The sequence below is a fragment of the Heterocephalus glaber genome, unplaced genomic scaffold, assembly GCF_053883595.1.
Source record: "Heterocephalus glaber isolate CG9 unplaced genomic scaffold, H.glaber_assembly_v1.0 deba00001719, whole genome shotgun sequence".
NCBI lineage: Eukaryota > Metazoa > Chordata > Mammalia > Rodentia > Bathyergidae > Heterocephalus > Heterocephalus glaber.
The window spans coordinates 6544910-6563470 of record NW_028258432.1 but is presented as its reverse complement, the minus strand read 5'-3'; the positions used below and the strand labels follow the sequence as shown (position 1 = coordinate 6563470).

The window sequence follows — 18561 nt, the reverse complement described above, 5'->3', positions numbered from 1 at the left end:
TCCAGCATACTAAGTCACCTCATCTTTGACAAAGAAGCAAAACACCCTCACTGGAGGAAAGATAGCCTCTTTAATAAATGGTGCTGGAAAAACTGGGTCTCAGCTTGCCAACAATTAAAATTAGACCCATAGCTTTCACCATGTACTAAACTAAAATCAAAATGGATCAAAGACCTAAATATTTAAACAGAAACACTAAACATGTTGGAAGATAGGTTATGTAGAACTCTTGAAGACATTGGGGTAGGAAAAGACTTTATGAACAAAAGCTCTGTCACACAGGAACTAATACAAAGAATCAACAACAGGGATCTCATCTTATTAAAAAGCTTCTGCACAGAAAGAGAAACCACCAACAGAGTGAAGAGACAACCTACAATGCAGGAAAAATTTTCACCAGCTGTTTCTCAGACAAAAGACTACTATCTAGAATATACAAAGAAATTAAAAAATCAGACCTCCCAAATTTTAAGACCCAATCCAAAAATGGGCTTCTGAAATGAATAGTTCTCAAAGAAGTAGAATCAGAAAATAAATGTGAAAAAATGTTCACCATCATTGGTCATTCCAGAGATGCAGATGAAAACCACACTGAGATTCCATCTCACTCCAAAAAGAATGGCTGCTATCAAGAAATCAACCAACCACAAATGCTGGCGGGGCCATGGGCAGAAAGGAACCCTTCTCCACTGTTGGTGGGAGTGTAGACTGGTGCAACCACTGTGGAAATCAGTGTGGGGATTGTTCAAAGAACTAGGATTAGAGGTCCCATTTGACCCATCTATTCTCCTGGGTAGCTTCCCAAAAGATTTAAAAGCATCATACCACAGTGATATATGTACACCCATGTTTATAGCAGCACAGCTTGTAATAACTAAATCTTGGAAATAGCCCAAATGTCCATCAACTGGTGACTGGATAAAGAGGTGTTGTTTTCATAAAATGCAGTACTACTCAGCCATAAAGAATGATAAACTAGAGACATTTATAGCTAAATGGATGCACATTGAGGCCATACTCTTAAGTGAAATAAATAGGACACACATGTGTAAACACTGAATAGTTTCTCTGGTGTGAGAAACTGAAAGAGTAAAGGAGAGCCAAAATGTATAATAGATAATGTAGAATAGGAAGAAAAGGTCCAAAAGGGAAGGGAAAGTAGGGAGGGGGTGAGGAAAGGAAAGAAGGGAAGGAAAAAATATGAGAAGAGAAGGAATAAAATGGAAACAAACTTTTTGTAAATAGGGAGGGGTGCAGGGGTGGAAGGGAAAGGGGTGTATGGGGAAAAAAGAAGAACCAGGATATATCATATACAGGTACAAGTTCCTAATGATGAATGTGATGATAATGTGTACCTAAAATAAACCAATAAACTTAATGGAATAAAATAAAATAAAATGCTGGGCATTTTATTTAGTAAGTCAGTCTATGCTGACTTTTCTTTTAGGGGAGGGTTCTGCTTTTGTATAGAAGAATTAATTTTAAAAATGGTATGTATTTAAATTTTTAAAACTATATCATAATAAAAGATACAATGCTATTAATCCCCCTCAAAATGCTTCCCCTCACTTCAAACACACTTATTCTATTGTTCTTGCCATTTTCTGAAGCAGTTCTGGATGTGTTCTTTCAAGAGTATGTTTAGTCCACTGTTTCACAGCCCTAGTTTCTTCAGTCTTCTCAGAACGTTTACCTTCCATGGTCATTCTGACTTTGGGGAAGAGCCAGAGGTCTCATGGTGCCCAATCTGGTTAATAAGGTAGATGAGGACACACCACAATGTTTTTCAGACTCCGTCTTTCTGCTGAATGGTACTCAGCAGCAACATTCATCATATTTTTGATGATACCTCAAAAAGACACTCATGAAAGAGAACTTCCAGGAAACCACTTCAGAAAGTAGCATGAATAATGGGATAAGTATGTTCAAAGTGATGGGGAGTATTTTGAGGAGATTTAATGGCGATATGTCTTTTTTATTGAAAGGAAACTTTACATTTATTTTTACCACATCTCATGTTTTTCTGTCTGTCTGTCTGTCTATCTAGTGTTATCAAATAATCTCCCAACTGCTCCCTTCTTGGTGAGACTAACCCTAACCAAAACGAGGGTCAGAGTACCAAATGGAGAGAAACAGGTTTGTACCAGCAGGGACAAAGTGGCTTCCCATCTCTCTCTCACACTAAGTCAAGTACCTTCACCATCTCATTTCAAGGGAAGGGTGCAAACTCCATTGTGTATTTCTGTTGCTTACCCTTAAATTCCTTATTATTTTTTGGAAATTAAGTGTCTTTATAAAGATTTAGCTATAAAAATCTTCACAGTACTATTTATAATAAAAAATTATCAACCTGAATATTCAGCAACTAGAAATGGATTAAACTATTTATTTTTTCCTACAATAGAACAGCTTTTTAAAATTTTTATGTATTATTTGACAGAAACTGTTATAATCTTTTGATTTGTATATTGTGAACAGTATGACACTTCTTCCAATAAAAATATATTTTCACAGAAAGATCGACATTTTAGCATCAGTTCTCAAAGTGAACCATGAGTTGGTAGCATTGTGAATATCATTTTCTTTCTTCTTATCTGTATTTTCAAATTCATTTACAAGAAAAATAAATCATTCCTAGAGTTAGGAATATAAACCCAGAAGCTTTTTTAAAGCATCCACTAAGTCTACCGCCTTTTTTTCTTTATGTCTTTACTTTCATGGTATCATAGGTATTTGCATGTTTATCTTTCAATCTACCTTGAGAGACACAAGTCTAAACACATCTGGGAAAATAAATGATGCCTTCTGCAACCCTTAATTTGCACATCCAGTGGAAATCCCTGCTGCGACGTTTTCCTCCTACTCCATCTTCTGCCCTGGGAGGCAAAGCCGTAAATCATGTCCACTAACAAGGCAGCACTTGGGGCCACCAGCATCATCTGGATGTGCAGGGAATGTGGAGGGGCCATTGCCAACTTCCTCACATGGGGGACCCTGATGATTCTTTCATGACTCTTTTCCTGACGAGACACAGTCACTTAAGATTCCCGAATGTTCTCAAGAAGTCAACCCCTGCTCCCATAGTCTGTGTTACAAAATTTATCTCCATTTTTACAAAAAGAAAGAGCTTCAAAGAAAAAGGAAAAATGAGAAAAGGGGGAAGAGAAAACAGAGAACTCTTTCTTGTACATAGTGAAAATGGTTTACACATTTTCTACATGACTTTTATCCCACTTGGAGAATAACAAATCCTCTAAGATTTAATGCCGAAAAGGTCTAATATCCTACAGTCTGAAAAACAGGGTAAAAGCAAAAACTTTCATATGAATTGTAGGCATCAGCAGGACTGGATTAGCTGACACAGCTAACTAGGTGAGCATGGGCCCTGACATTATGAGATCTAGGATGAAATGCTGACTCTTCCATTACTAGCTGATAACATGGATAAGGCCAAGATGATATAAGTTTTTGAAACCTTTACTTCTTACGTAAAAACAGAGATGATCCTTATCAAGGATCAACAAATGAAATGACTGGAAGTTTTGCGGTCAATTTGATAAATTGCTTATGTCGTTTGGTCTCCTAAGGCCCCTTTCCTATAAAGTCATGCCAACTGCTGCCATCAAAAGGTTCAACTCAGAGGACAGTAGAGCTGTCCACAGGACAGTGAACTCGTAAGACCAGTGAACGCCGGGTAGGAGAGACAGTGGACTCTGATAAATTCTGCAGACACAGTTTGAATTTAAGGTGCCCAATGAGCACGGGTGCCAGAAAGTCAGGGACACACATGGACCTATGGATCTGGGGCTCAACCGGGAAACCAATTGGGTGAGTTATTTTCCCCATTCCTAACTGTTCATCAGAATCGACAGTGTTTCTAAGATTCCTAGAGTCCTAATTTAATCGTTCCAGGGAAAGGCCTGGGAGTCAATCTGTTATTTATTTTCACTTGACCAATATATTTAGGTCAAATATTTTTTTAAAATTCAACAAAATTTCATTTAAGTACTTGAATTCTTTTGTGCATGTGTTTTTTTAAGGTAAAGTTCACATAACATAAAATTAATCACTTAAAGTGAAAAATTCAGTGCCATTTGGTATCATCACAATGCTGCACAACCATCTCCTACACCCAGTTCCACATCATTTCATCATCCTCAAAGGGAAATTCTGTACCCATTAAGCAATCATGCCTCATTCCCATCCTCTGCTCTCTGGCTGTATGGATGTGTCTGTGGGGAATATTTCATATGAACCAAACCATACAAGATGTGGCCTTTTTTGTGACTAGTTTCTTTCACTAAATAGGCCTTCTAGGTTCATCAATGTTGCAGTATGTATCACTGTTTTACTTCTTTTTATGACTGAATAATATTCCATTCTATGGATATGCCACATTTTGTTTATCCATTTATGAACTGATGGGTTTTTGGCTTGTTTCTACCTTTTTGCTACTGCGAGCAATGCTATTATGAATATGCATGTCCAAATATTATATTGAATATTTGTTTCTAATTCTTTTGAGTATATACCTAGGAATGGAATTATTTGGTCATAGGGTACCTTATATTTAACTTTTTGGGAGAAATACTTGTTGTGAAGTTCTCCATATGATTCTATATGAAGCTTATATTGAGAATCACTAATGTATAAGATGGATAAAGCTGTAAGAACAGATGGAAATCATGTAAAGAGAAGACATGAAGTGGGAACATGAAAGGGCAAAAGTAAAACCTTGTGAAAACAAAATGCCAGAAGTTGTCAAAGCCTGTAAAGAACACGGTGAAATAGGGATGTCCACCAAAAGAGAACTCCTCGAGGGAGGAACCATCAATAGCAAACATTGGAAGGAAATGGGAATCAAAAAAGGAACTGAAAGAGAGTACTGCATATGGCAAGAGGAAAGGTCAGGTACACTGGCCTCGCCAAGGACCTCATTCCTAAGAACCGCAACATACATGAAATACTAAGAAGTGAGACCCATACTATAATATACTCTGTTACTCACTATTTACATTTATGTGCAAAGACCACATCTTTTCCCTTTATTCTCTCATGACACCTAAGAATGTACAATGCAAACATCAAGCCCATAACCAAAATCTTGGATTGACCAGCTAACACTTTAAGAAACACTGTGTCAAAATCTCTGCCACCAATAACAGTAAACTGTGGGAGAGCATTAAGTGGTAACTATTTTACTGACTATATATTATGATCTTTCTAGGATTTTAACTACATGCAAAATATGAGTACAGCAATATATGATTAGAAAAACTATTTGATCTTCATTTCAGCAAAACACTTAATAAACTCTTACATTTTCCTCTTTCTACTGCCTAAAATGCTGCTTTAAAGTTATTTATCAATTTTTATACAACATTCACTGATCTATGAATCAATATTGATATGAAAATGTATAATTAGTTCATAGAAAAGTCATTTTTTTAAAGTATTTTTTCTTCTGTTATTAGAGAAAGGGGTAACTGTTACATTTTAAGTATGAAAAGTGATAAGGTCGAAGCCACACATTAAATTTAGTTTAAGTTTAAAAACTCAATGAGCAGTAAGTACATATAAAGTATATGAGTACTTTTCTTCTTTTTTTAAGTACATGTTGATTTGTTTTCATCTTAAGTATGAAATCAGCCAAGAAACATTTCTGAGAGCAGGAAAATAGTGTACCATCCTAGATTCACTTTTTCAATTAATGTTTCTATTTTGTAGACAGTCACAGTATTTAATTTGAAGTTTCCTCTTTCTGTGCCAATGGCAGTTTGAACTTCTACTTGCAATGTCCTTAAGCACACAGCCTTGTGAGACACACAAAACACCAAGAAAGCAACCAAAGCAAGAAGGGAAAAAAGATGTTTTTCTTTAGTATCAAGCACCTGGCAAGAAAAGAGCATGTTTCTGTAAAGCCTGAAGGCATTCTTGGCTTTCTGTTGAGAATCCAAACGGATGCATTTTGATTCCCCTTTGAAAACTTTATAAAGTTTTAGCATGTGTGCTTTGAATTATAGTTCATGAGATTTTCCTATATTCTTTCTTGTCGCTGGTGCTGCTGTTCATTTCTGTCCACCAATAAGGAGGGAAGCTCCTTGACCAACATGGTGGTTGGTGAGGAGTGACTACTCACCATGACTGGTGGCCCTGAGATGGTACAATGACAACCTTCAGTGTTGAGGAATTCATAAAAACCCAGGTCCCACCCACTCAGAAATTTTATATCATATTCAGCACACAGGGAAAAATATGAAGGAAAAAAGAATTTTCCCACCACTCTCCCTTCTTGCTATGTGCATGTTCTTGGTCTTTGGTGGCCATTCATTTCTGTAGTAACTAATTTTCTTTATAATTCTGTCTGACTTTCAAATCTGTATCAGAACTGGAGCCAATGGTCAATAGAATGTAACAATGTCCTAATAAAACCTTCTCAGACTCCATGAAGAACCAACTGAGACTTCTGGTTGGAACCTAACACAAAAACTGAGACCCAATCAAAGTTCTTCCTTGATGGAAAAGAAATGCCCACGAGCCATCAGGAAAGAAGCATCAGAGACCTCAAGTCGTGGAAGCTGAGCTCAGATGCCCAGGACACATTGCCACACAGGTACCCTGGTACCTTCTCACTTTAGCTTGAGGCTGTTTTCAATCTACTTCCCATTGTGAATACTGAAGGAAGCCCTGCCTCCAATTTATTTTGTCTCCCAAAAGACAGCAAACAAAACAAACATGTAAAAGCTGCAAGTGCCTTCTGCAAAATCTGTGAAGCACCAGGCAAAAATAAATTTCTATTTTTGTTTAGAGCTTCTTTTTAAAATACAAAACTTGAAGCCAAGAATTCTCACGCATCAATCTCTTTCACAGAAGCACGGACCACAGGTGTGTCAGGCACAGACATCTCCACAGCCCACACCATCCCACCTGCAGCATATGACCGCTTTACAGGAGAGCGCCAAGTCCAGGAAGCTCCTGCGGACCTCAAAAGACAGCGCATACTTCAGGGTGTGGCCATCGATGATGAGAGCCACGTCGTTTTCCTTGCCCAGCAGATTCCCGAGGTCAGTGCAGTGCTGGGTGATGGCTGCTCTTGTTGCCTGAAACAAGAGCAGAGGGAGGAGCATGGTTTTGTGTGATTACTTTATCAAACTCGTATCCAAATCCCACGTAGTTGCTTGAAGTGATAACATGACCATTTTAAGTTAAAATAGGTAAACAGTTAAATTCGGTGCACTCATGCATTACAAGTCACTGGAATGCTGCTGCAGCTGTTTTATGTGTAAAAACTTCCTCATTGTGAGACCCATTTGACATTCACAGTAATTGACTCTAGTTGGGGTCCACGGTCATGGTCCACGGCTGATTTAGTGTCCCCAACTCTTCTCCACTGGAACGTTAACTGCTAAGGATCTACAGACTGCCTTCTCCCTTCTTTTCCACTACACACACGCACACACACACACACACATTTTGCTTCCTCTGAAATAGGGAACATAAGGTCCTTTTTGGGAAAATGTAGTGTTAGGGAACTTGAATGGCAAGCACTAGCTTGTCTTTAGTTTGCATAGGGTAATTTTTAAAGCATCCAAAGCATCAAGAGATATAAAAACAACACGAAGGGGATTCATTTCTATTCCTCCTGAGATCTTCAGATTACAGCATTCTCTCCATTTATGATCAGAACAAGAAAGGACCTGATCAACTGCACATGTTACAGAAAATATCTAATCAAACTAAGCTGCCAGAATGTACCAAGACACTGCTATCAGCTTAAGCAAATACCTTGGTATGGTATCTATTGTCACATGGAATTAAACCATAACAACACTCAAGGATTAAGATAAAACGATATTTGCATCTTCCCTAGGCATGTTTAACTATAAATAGGATATCTGGCTCAAATATAAGAATTTAATTTTGGCTCATAAAAAACCCAAATTTATGCTATCAAGAAGCACAAAAGTCCACTGAAATTATTGTCTAGATGATTGTCCTTTGGTTATTAAGTTACATTTATATACAGTTTATCAAATGATTACATGAACTGTGGTCTTAAAGCAATGTGTTTAATGAACAAAAGTCTTCCTTTACTTAAAATGAAGCTGAGGTGCTCTTGAAAAGTGAAAAACAGGTTCCATCATTTACTGCTCAGTTTTCTTTCTCAACAAGAAACGTTTGACAACAATTAGGCACAATTAAGAAGGATGTGGTCTAGAGCCCTGTACTGTAGCCAGAAAACCTAAGGTCTAGTCCTAACTTTCCACTTACTACCCCTATGATCTTGGGCAAGTTCCTTAGCCTCTTAACATAAACTGCAATCTTCTAATGTGTAAATGGGGCTAAAAACACTTCATAGCATTTTTGTTATGAACAAATGAACTAATCAGTGTCAAATGCTTAGGACCGGGCCTGGCACACAATAAACACTCAATAACATTCATGCTTTTCTCTCTTACTATCTATGCATTAAGAATCTCCTATATTAACTGGATGTGGTGGTGTACGCCTGTAATCTCAACACTCCAGGAGGCTGAGGCAGGAAGATCACAAGTTTGAGCTTAGCCTGGGAAACTTAGTGATTTAGTGAGACCCTGTCTCATAATGAAAAATTAAAAAGGCTGGAAATGCAGCTCAGTGAGAAGGTCGTAGGTACAGTAGTATACTACAAAAAGAAAGGAGGGAAGGAAGGAAGGAAAAAATAATTTCCTGTATTAAAGAAAATTCACATACATTCTACTTCTATGTAGCAGAATGAATTCCATCACTGACAATGTTTCTTTGTAGATGTAATAATAGATGAATAATTAATAGAACAAAATGAATTATGAGTAAAAGTTAAGTTGGCTTTTATTAAAAATGAAGATGTTTACAGTTCTTATTCGTACTTATGTAGTTATAAATATCAGACAAACATCCTGAAAACATCTAGGCTTATCAATGAAAACTTCCTGCCTTTTAAAATTTGGAGAAAAGAAATTCTTCCCACTTAGTATCTGTCTCACTGGGAACTCAGGTCTGGACAACTCTGCTAGGGGCCAATGAGTTGAGGAAAGAAAAATCTCCTGAGAAATGTGTCATTAAGGGGTGGAACTGGGGAGGCAGATTTGGTTCACAGACCACCCTGATGCTGTAACAGCACTTGGTGTAGGCCAGTGCTTTTCACCCTTGTTTACCTCCCTCATGAGCTTAAGCCTGGATTCAGTGGGGAAAAAGTCGAGGAATAAAAGACCCTGAGATAGAGATCATGCCCGTGTTTCCTTGTGGTTCTTGTTGTTATATTTTTTAAAGCACGTATAGCATGAGTGGAGACCCACAGTCATATCTGAAAGATCATCTCTACTGGGGATAGTTCAGTAACATGCACTAGGATAGACTGTATTCTGGGGGTCCCTGAGCATCAGAAATAGGGTGGTTTTAATGTGTCCCCAAAGTTCCTGTGTTGGAAACTTCACCCCCAATATAGCATCACTGAGAGGTGGGGCCTAGGAAAGGTGATTAAGGCACCAGGGCTCTGCCCTCATGGAGGGCTAATACCATTATCTCTGGAGTAGGTGTGTGATAAAACCAGGTTCAGGCTTTCCCTGCTTGGTGAACTGGCTCTCTCTTCCCTCATCCTACCCTTCTTCCACGGGATGACACAGCACCAATGCCCTTCCCAGATGGATTCCCTCATCTTGGACATCCCAGCCTCCAGAACTGTAAGCCAAATTAACTCCCATTGCTTGTAAATCACCTAGTTTGTGGTATTCCGTTACAGTAGCACAAAACCAATGAAGACGCAAAGACTGAGAAAGTTTCCTGAGATGTACAGAATCCCCTCCCCTACAAATGTAGGAAGAGCCCAAAAGGCAGCTAGATTTTTAAGCAGGGGCATGGGGATGGACACAGGGAAACATTTGTGGCCACTCTTTCTGAGAGCCTCCTACCATCTCATTGCCCGTCACAGCCTGGGAAACCAAGGTCACACTAAGTTGAGTTTTCAAGTTGAGCCACAAAGTGTGCTATGTGAGCCTCCCCTCCATTCTTATGTTGAAACCCTAACCCCCAGTGTGTCGGCATTAGAACATATGGTCTTTGGGAGGTGTTTAGGTTATGAAGGCGGAGCCCTCGTGGTGAGATTAGCGTCCTTAGGAGAAACAGGAAAGGTTCCTCTCTCCTTTTCTGCTTCTCTCTTTCTCCCACTATGTGAGGACACAGCAAGAAGACAGCCATCTGCCAAAGCATGACCTCACTTTGATCTTGAGGTCCCAATGCTCAAAACCACGGAGAATAAATTTCTGTTGTTGAAGCTACAGAGTCATTAATATTTTGCTATAACAGCTGGAGGGAAGGCAAAAGGCAACCATTTGAGTCCCTGGCAATACAGCACTATTCTTGTGATCACGACTCTTAGATAAAAGGACGTGGTTTGGGTCTACAGCAACAGAAAGCACACAGGGTGAACGCAATGCTTTCTATCATGTTCGGTGTCTGGAATAAGTTTCTAACATGATGTAGTAACTGCTGGTACAGATGCACACAGAGCACCGAATGGAAATGTGGGAGAAGGCTGCTGTCTAAATCTGGTTTGTGCTACTATCACAGAATCCCTGAATCTGGGCCATTTATAATGTACAGAAATTTGTTGACATGGTTCTGGAAGCTGGGAACTCCAAGATTAAGAAGCTACCATCTGGAGACCAGGGATTTAGCTCAGTGGTTCTGCTGCCTGCCTTGCAAGCACAAGGTCCCAAGTTAGATCCCCGGTACTTAAAAAAAAAAAAAAAAAAAAGGAAGCTACCATCTGGTGAGGGCCTTCCTGCTATGTCACCCATCAGTAGAAGGGCAAAGGGAGGGAAAGAGATATCAAACTTGAAGCTTTAAGTTCTTCTGTAATTGGCACTAATCCATTCATGTGGGTGGGGTCCTCATGACCTAATAACCTCCTATTAGGCCCTACTATCACTATCATTAGGGATTAGGAGTCCAGCACATAAGTTTTGGGGGACACACTCAGACCACAGCAGTCCCTCCAAGCACTAATGCACAGCAGCAGGAGGCAAGACAAGGCATGTGGGCGTGAGTGGTACCCCAGGCATGAACTGCAATCCGTATGTATATAGTGGCCACCTGCTCCCCTTGCAATGAGAAAGCCAAACATTATTAAGTTACACTATAACAATAAAAAAAATTCACATTTCTATTCCATTGACCAGGGATTTTCTTAAATATGGAACATTAAGTTTTCTTAAGCAAAAAATTAAGCAGTCACATGTTAGTTCAACTAAATAGTTATATAAGTCCCACTTATTTTAATCAGCCAACTAAGATACAGCTATTGCAGCGAGCTTGCTCCAATGGTAATAAAACACCAAGCATATGTGTTTCATGTAGTCTACTCTCATAAATCTTACAATACAATCAAAGTGACAAATATACAAAATTAAAGATGAAATAAGGCAAACTTAATACTCTTCTATGAGCAGATTCTAGACATCACCACCTTTATAGCCTAGCCTGCTTTGGCTCATTTTTGTGGTTGGCTGGAATTATACTAAGGTGTAAATCTGAAGACAGAAACTCCCTTTGCCAACCTCTGATCGTGCTAACCCATGTCAGGTGCTCCGTAAATATGTTGGACTCACATATGAATCAATTTAAGTCTTGGTTCTAAACATTTCCTTATAATATCTAGGAGAGATCACTGATGGGTTTGAGGGCCATCTCTAACTTCCTTGTAGAAGTCCACCTTCCCAGTTCAACTGGTTCTCAATTCTTATTTCAGCTTATGTCTTGGCCTTTTCGTCTTCAGCTTCCTCTACTCCTACCTTACTTTCCACTCCAATCTTTCCTCACTCGATCTGCTCAAAATCCCACTTTTTCCTGGGAGATTGAAAGCCTTTGCTACTACTAAACCCTCTGCAGATCCATCCTTCCAACTTCTCCCTTGACTTGTCTCCAGCCTCTACTTTGGCTTTAATTCCTGCACTTTCTATGCCACTCAGCAATAATCTTTGATCAAACCCAGACGAGCTGGGCTCACCACATGCATGTGGAGGAATATAGGTCCCTTCTGTGCAGTTCTCACACCAGCTGATGGAAGGTATTACTATCACAAACAGTTCCTTATTCTCAAATGAACTATGATTCAAAAGTCTATTTGTAAGGTAGTTACTGGACACTTAGAATCCATTTTCCCAAAGGAATGATGTTACAAATTGTGGTTGGATCCTAGGGCCTGTTAATACCTATTTAGCCCAGTTGCTAAAATTTATACTGCATCTCCTATTTTAATAAAAAAAACCAATTACTGAAAGTTACAATAGACTTAGCTGTTATGAGGGGCATAGGGAGTTGGGGCTGGGTGTTTTATTCCCAGAAAGATAAGAAACATTCCGAAATCCTTAATTAGAATCTGTGTTCTAGGTGTTAATATTGAATTATATATTTCCAGTTCTTTCATGTTCTACAATTTTATTTTTTGTAAGTAAAAAACATACTATAATGTTAAAAATGAGTGACTATAACTGATGACAGTCCCCTCAGACACACTGAACAAAGTCTGCCTTTTTTTCCAATTGTGTTCTGTAGTGAACTTTCTATTTTTTATCTCAAGGTTGGTGTTTGCCTTCGAAGCACTAGTGTTTAAAATAAATATGTTCATAAACACATTGACAGCACACTGTGATCTCAAGGGATGGTTGTGCATCTGCTCTATAGAGAGATTGCTCTGAGATTCAACTGCTGGTCCCTGGGGTACAGTGGGGGCAGAGATTTGCTCCATCTCTGGACAGAACCCCTAAGATGGTTCTACTGCTAATATCTTTGGATTTAATAAACAAACCAGGAAAAATGAAAATTTCTAGAACCTGTATACATTCTATCAATGTGTAGAAGACAGGAATCTTTTCTTCATTCCAAAGACAGTGACATATGTCAGGGCAGGAGGCCCACCTTCCATGAGCTCAGTAGTGCCATAAAGGATTTCATGGACGCCACAGTAGCAGCAGCTGCCTCAGCCCTTGCTTTGATGTTCTGAAAATTCCAAGGGGCTCCAAGCTGATCATGCTGAAAGTCAGGCTGGTTCAGGTTTCATTAGCAGCACTTCAACCAAACCAAAGGCTCAAAGCCCTCAAGTTCCAGGAGCAGACGCCCCACTCCTGAATTAACCCTGGGTGGATGAGTATCTAATGACAATGCTCATCCTCCAGCCCACAGGTGCAGTTCTGAGCTTTTCCCATCCTGTCCATCTATTTTTCCTGCCTCTTGCCAACTGTTGGCCACATCTTTTTTCACCATCTCCCCTCCCATTCTTCAGATCATTCACACTGCCCAGCCACTCAGACTAGAACAGCTGTAGTTATCATTTCCCTGCTGCTTTCCTCTCTTTCATTTTTTAAGTACAGTGGGCCCTTGACTTAGGATCTCAATTTGTTCATGAGGGTTGGTTGTAACTCAAGTTGATCAACTGAAGGCTCAGGCTCCTCTACACAGCCTTCAAAGTCTCTCTCCCATATACAAGTGTCCTTAGAGAGACACTGGCCCAGGATTTCTCAGTTAGCCCCACACAGGAAAGGCTGTTATAATGTTCCTTCCAAAACTCTTTAAGGGTTAAACCTGTATCTGAGACCATCTAGAAGCACAAGTGGCCAGCATTTAGGTCATAACTCAAGACTTTGTTCATAAGTTAAAACTAAAATTCCAAGTTGTTTGTTTGTCAGGCCAGTCGTAACTCAAGGGTCCACTATATCACTTTCATTTCCAATATAATCACACCTCCTTCTCCACTGCACTAATATGCTCACTGCTTTAGCATTTATGGAACTTAGTGAATGTAATGCAAGTTTGTAAAGCTTAATACACAACTCTGATACAGCAAACCCATGGTTCACCTAAGGTTTTGAGATCAACTGATGTTTCTGCATACACCAATCGTTCATTCCTTTTTATTGCTAAGTAATAGTCCAATGTATGAGTATACCACAATTTGTTTATGCATTCATTCACTGTAATATGTTTAAGCTGTTTACAGCTCAGGGATATCATGAATAATTCTACTATGAAGATTTGTGTTCTACTCTTTATGTGGACCTCTGTCCTCAATTCTCTTAAGTAGAAACCCAAGACTGGAATTATCCAGTCACACCATACATACAATACAGACGCAGCCAGTGCAGGTTGTTTTATTTTTTGGTAACAGGGATCAAACTCGGGACCTTGCACTTGTGAGACAGGCAGCGGAACCACTGAGCTAAATCCCCGGCCCCAGCCAGTACAGGTTTAACTCAACAGAAACTGCAAGACTGTTTCCCAGAGCAGTTTTGCTGTTCAGGGTTTCTGGCAGCCATGTGTGAGCTTTCCAGTTATTCTTCATCTTTACCAGTACTTGCATGCTCAGTCTGTAATTTTAGTCATTCCACCAAGTATCTAGTGATAAAATTTATGGTTTAATTTCACATTTCTAGACTAACAGTGTTTGACATTTTTATTAGATTTTAATATTTTAAATTACAAAAATTATATGTTTATGTACTCCATGATGTTTTGAAATATGTATATATACATAATAGACTGTCGAAATCAAGCTAAATAATATATGCATTACCAAATTTCTTTTAATGCTTACTGAATTAAATGCATTTCTGCTTGCTGGGATTTTAAGGTGTGCACCGAGGGCAAGTGGGGTCATTCAAGTAGTGTCTGGGGATGCTTTTGTGTAGGTTAAGTAACTGTATACTGTATAGGCCTATCTGACCTAAGAATCAAGCTACAGGCTTGCTGAGACAATATTTTCTTCATCTTTTTTTACAACTCAAAACTCTAAAAGATCCATAGTTTCCTGAAAAGGCATCCCAGACAGTGTTAGAGGAAAGATGCGGGAAGTAGACGTATGGAAGAAAACTGGCAGTGGCTACTAATGAGCATCATGTATAAGAAAGAGACTATTTATTCATTTATGCTGAGAGCCTAGAAAGTTTGAAAACTATCAACCATCACTATTTCTTGAAAGAAAATGTGACTAACAGTTTTGACAGAGCTCAAATCATCGAGGTTAAAAATACCCCTTGAAAATATGCACTTCTTTTTACTTCTCAAAGGATAATAAATAGCAAACCTTGTATGTTTAATTTATTTTCTTCCCCCAAACTAGAATTTTACTTCAGTACTAGGAATCATCTTACATGCTAGATAAATATATTCTTGAATAGCTGTATATAATAAAATCTGAAAAATAATTTATATGCTTTAAGAAGCATCAACTCATTGAATCTAGACTACAGATCTTTTCTGTAATTTGTTAGTGTGGAATTCTTTTTAGAGAAACTTTTGTTCTACAAGAAAATTATTTCAAAGTGTGACCCTCCTGCAGGAAGAATGTGAAATTAGCACTTGTGAGCCGTCACTTAGCTACAAATAAAAGAACCTCCCTAATTCCATGGAACAGTTGCTTGTCACACATTTGCCCAGACTGGAGCTCTGGAAGTCACTGTATACTTTGGGGACACAATGAATCACTGCCACTTTTAATGTCATCGTACTAACTAGGAATACTTTCACTATCAACTACAGCTTCATTACTCAATTTCCCAGCCTTCTGGGATTAAATTTTTAATTTTAACACATCAATCACACAGTCACTGCACTATTTCTAAAGTCTCCTTAATTCTCTCTCTTTTTTTTTTTTTTTGGTACTGGGGATTGAACTTGGGTCCTTGTGCTTGCAAGGCAGGCAGTGGAACCACTGAGCTAAATGCCCGGCTCCTTGCTTCTTGAAGGCATTTCCAAGTGCCCAAACCAAATACAATAAGGACTGAATTTACAAATTAAATAAACTACCGTAGAGATTAATTTATAGACAAGTACATTCTGCAGAATGTTCTTAAGCTATGCAATTAAGTAGGTCAGGTACATTTTAGCAGAGGAAGACAGAGCATTATTAACCTCTTTAAGATCTGCATTTGGCTTCCAGCACTTCTTACACAGTGCGAAGTCATTTCAACGCCTGATATACTTATCTGCTTTATGATAAAATGGGTTTCTCAAAAAACATACACTAACTTTGATGCCATATAAGAAAATGATCATACAGTAGACTCTTGAGTTACGAACTCAATTCTTTGCTGAGAGCTGGTTGTAACTCAAGTTGGTCAACAGCCTTCGAAGTCTCTCTGCTGTATAATTTTGGGCCACACTTTCTTCCAGGCAGATCTCAGTGTCCTTAGAGAGACATTGGCCTAGGATTTCTCAATTAACCCCACACAGGAAAGGACATGGTAATGTTCCTTCCAGAGCTCATTAAAGGTTAAATATGTTTCTGAGACCATCTAGAAGTATAAGCAGCTGGCATTTGGGTCACAACACAAGACTCTGTTCATCAGTTAAAATTAAAATTCTGGTCATAACCCAAGTTGTTTGTATGTCAGGCCAGTCATAACTTGAGGGTCCAGTGTGGTCATCTTAAATTAATTATTTAAATTCCTGTCCCTTGGGGATTAAAACTTTTAACTTTAATATTTCAAAGACAGAGCCAGGTGGCTCCCTTATTTCTAAAGTCTCCTTGCTCTCACAGTAATTATATGTCTAAGCTGTTTTCAGCCTTGTGCAAATAGCAAATGAAAGTGGTCAAAAAATTTCTGAAAGAGAAACATTAAAGGGAAATCATAAAAAAGTTTTCCAAATGCACCTGTGGCAGACAGGCACAGGACATCATAGCCACATAAAAGCATGAGACCAGAGGCTCACATTTGGTACCCAGTGAGGCAGGGGTACAGGACAGAAAGGCCTGGGGCTGGGCTGCCACCCACAGGCCCAGGACTGGGCAGCACCTGCTGATGGAACTCCTGCTGCTGCACCAGTGGGGGCTAGGGGTACAGAGAGAGTTATGTGTCAGGAACAAGCAGCTGGATACAAGCCTTCTGCTGTTATGAAACTATTTCATGTTTACATGGTTACCGCCACTAACATTGGAAGTACAGTCATCCTGTGGTATCCTTGGGGAATTCGCTTCCAGAGCTACCCGACATACACACACAGGTAGCAAAATCTGTGGATGCTCAAGTCCCTTTTATAAAATGACACAGTACTGGCATCTAACACATGTATATCCTTCTATTTACTTTAAATAGTCTCTAGATGACTTACACCTAATACTATGAAAATGCTGTGTAAATAGTTGTCATACCATATTATCTACAGAATGATGACAAGAAAAAGTCTACATGTTGAGAACAGATGCACTTTTTTCCCTAAATATTTTCAACTCATGGCTGGCTGAATCCTCAAATGTAGAACCTGCAGTTACAGAGAGCTGACTTTATTTTGGGCCTGTAATTGGTAAAGGCAGCAGAATATTCTATGACATATAAATGTTATAAGCAAACAAATAAACAAAGTCAAATAAATGAGTACAAAGCATTTTTTAAAAGTCTCATTTCTCCTGGATCCTTTACACTGAAGGGAGAGAGAGGACAGTGTCCCCTGACACATGCCCCTGGCCAGAAGGCTCCTCAGTTGTGCAGAAGCAACAACCAGGGGAGGTAAGGATGGGCTTTGGGGTAGGCTAGGACACTCCTCGCTGTTTTTTCTACACAGACTGGCATGAAATCAAAATCACAGAGATAAAAGTTTATGCTAAAATATAGAACAAGAAAAAAAAGAGTCCTGGAATTAGCTTTTAGCCAGTAAGAGCCTATTAGGTGCACAAGATTATAGGGCTTGGAGATTCCCACAGAGAACAAGCAACACAGGCAAAGGCACCAAGAGCCAGAGATCACTGCATGTCTGGCGGGTTCAGAAAGCCAATATCTGCATCCAGAAAGGCAGGTGAACCACAGGCTAGAGTCAAGAAGGGCCAGAAGTCAGCAGCCTGGCAGGCCAGGGTGAAGCTCCTGGCTTCATCCCACAGCCTATAGGGAACCTGTGAAAGCTCGAGTGTATAAAAACACCACACTCGGATATTTATTTGCAGAAGATCCCCCCCACACACTATGGAAGATGGCATGGAAAATTGTCACAGATCAGTTAAGAAGGCTTCTGATGCTGTTAGCTGAACGCTTAATGCCATAAGAGACAAAACTAGGAAACACACTTGAGAAAAAGAGTCAGCAGTGCTTGGTCAGTGGTCAGAGAACCATAGAGGGAATGGGTACAAGTCATAAATCCCTAGCCAGGTAGATGGAGGCAGATGATCCCTAGAAAAGAAGTGTGGGAAGAACTGGAGGAGAGGTGAATAGTGTGTGATTAGAGAACAGAGGATACTGAATTTCCCTTGGTAGAGAGAGGGCTTACTCTCTGCTTTAAGGGCAACCTGCTAAGATGGGTGTAGTTGTACATGCCTGTAAATCCAGCTCTCAAGATGCTGAGGTAAGAAGATCAAGAGTTCAAGACCAGTAGAGACTACACCTACAGGGAGATCCTGTCTCAAAGAGGTAAAAAAAAAAAAGTGCAAACTACTGATCCCAACCAAGGATGGTGGATGGCTCTGCAGAGGTGGGTGGGGTGGTAAGAAGCCTCTCTAGGACTGGACCACCCAGGGCTGTCCTCCAGGGATGCTGCTATCCAGAAGCATAGCCTGGGAAA

At 39.4% G+C, this 18561-nt stretch overlaps 1 protein-coding gene across 12 annotated transcripts in view; it reads right to left on the bottom strand.

Annotated features, from left to right (window-relative positions):
* Atp8a2 (ATPase phospholipid transporting 8A2) overlaps positions 1-18561 on the bottom strand; it is a 641036-nt gene that overhangs the window by 304971 nt on the left and 317504 nt on the right. For all 12 annotated transcript variants that reach the window (XR_015446599.1, XR_015446600.1, XR_015446601.1 and 9 more), the window contains one exon: positions 6928-7100. Coding sequence is in view for 9 of the 12 variants with exons in the window: in XM_087199399.1 (XP_087055525.1) it covers positions 6928-7100 (173 nt within the window). In the remaining 3 variants the exon portion in view is untranslated. The remainder of the gene's footprint in view (positions 1-6927; positions 7101-18561) is intronic.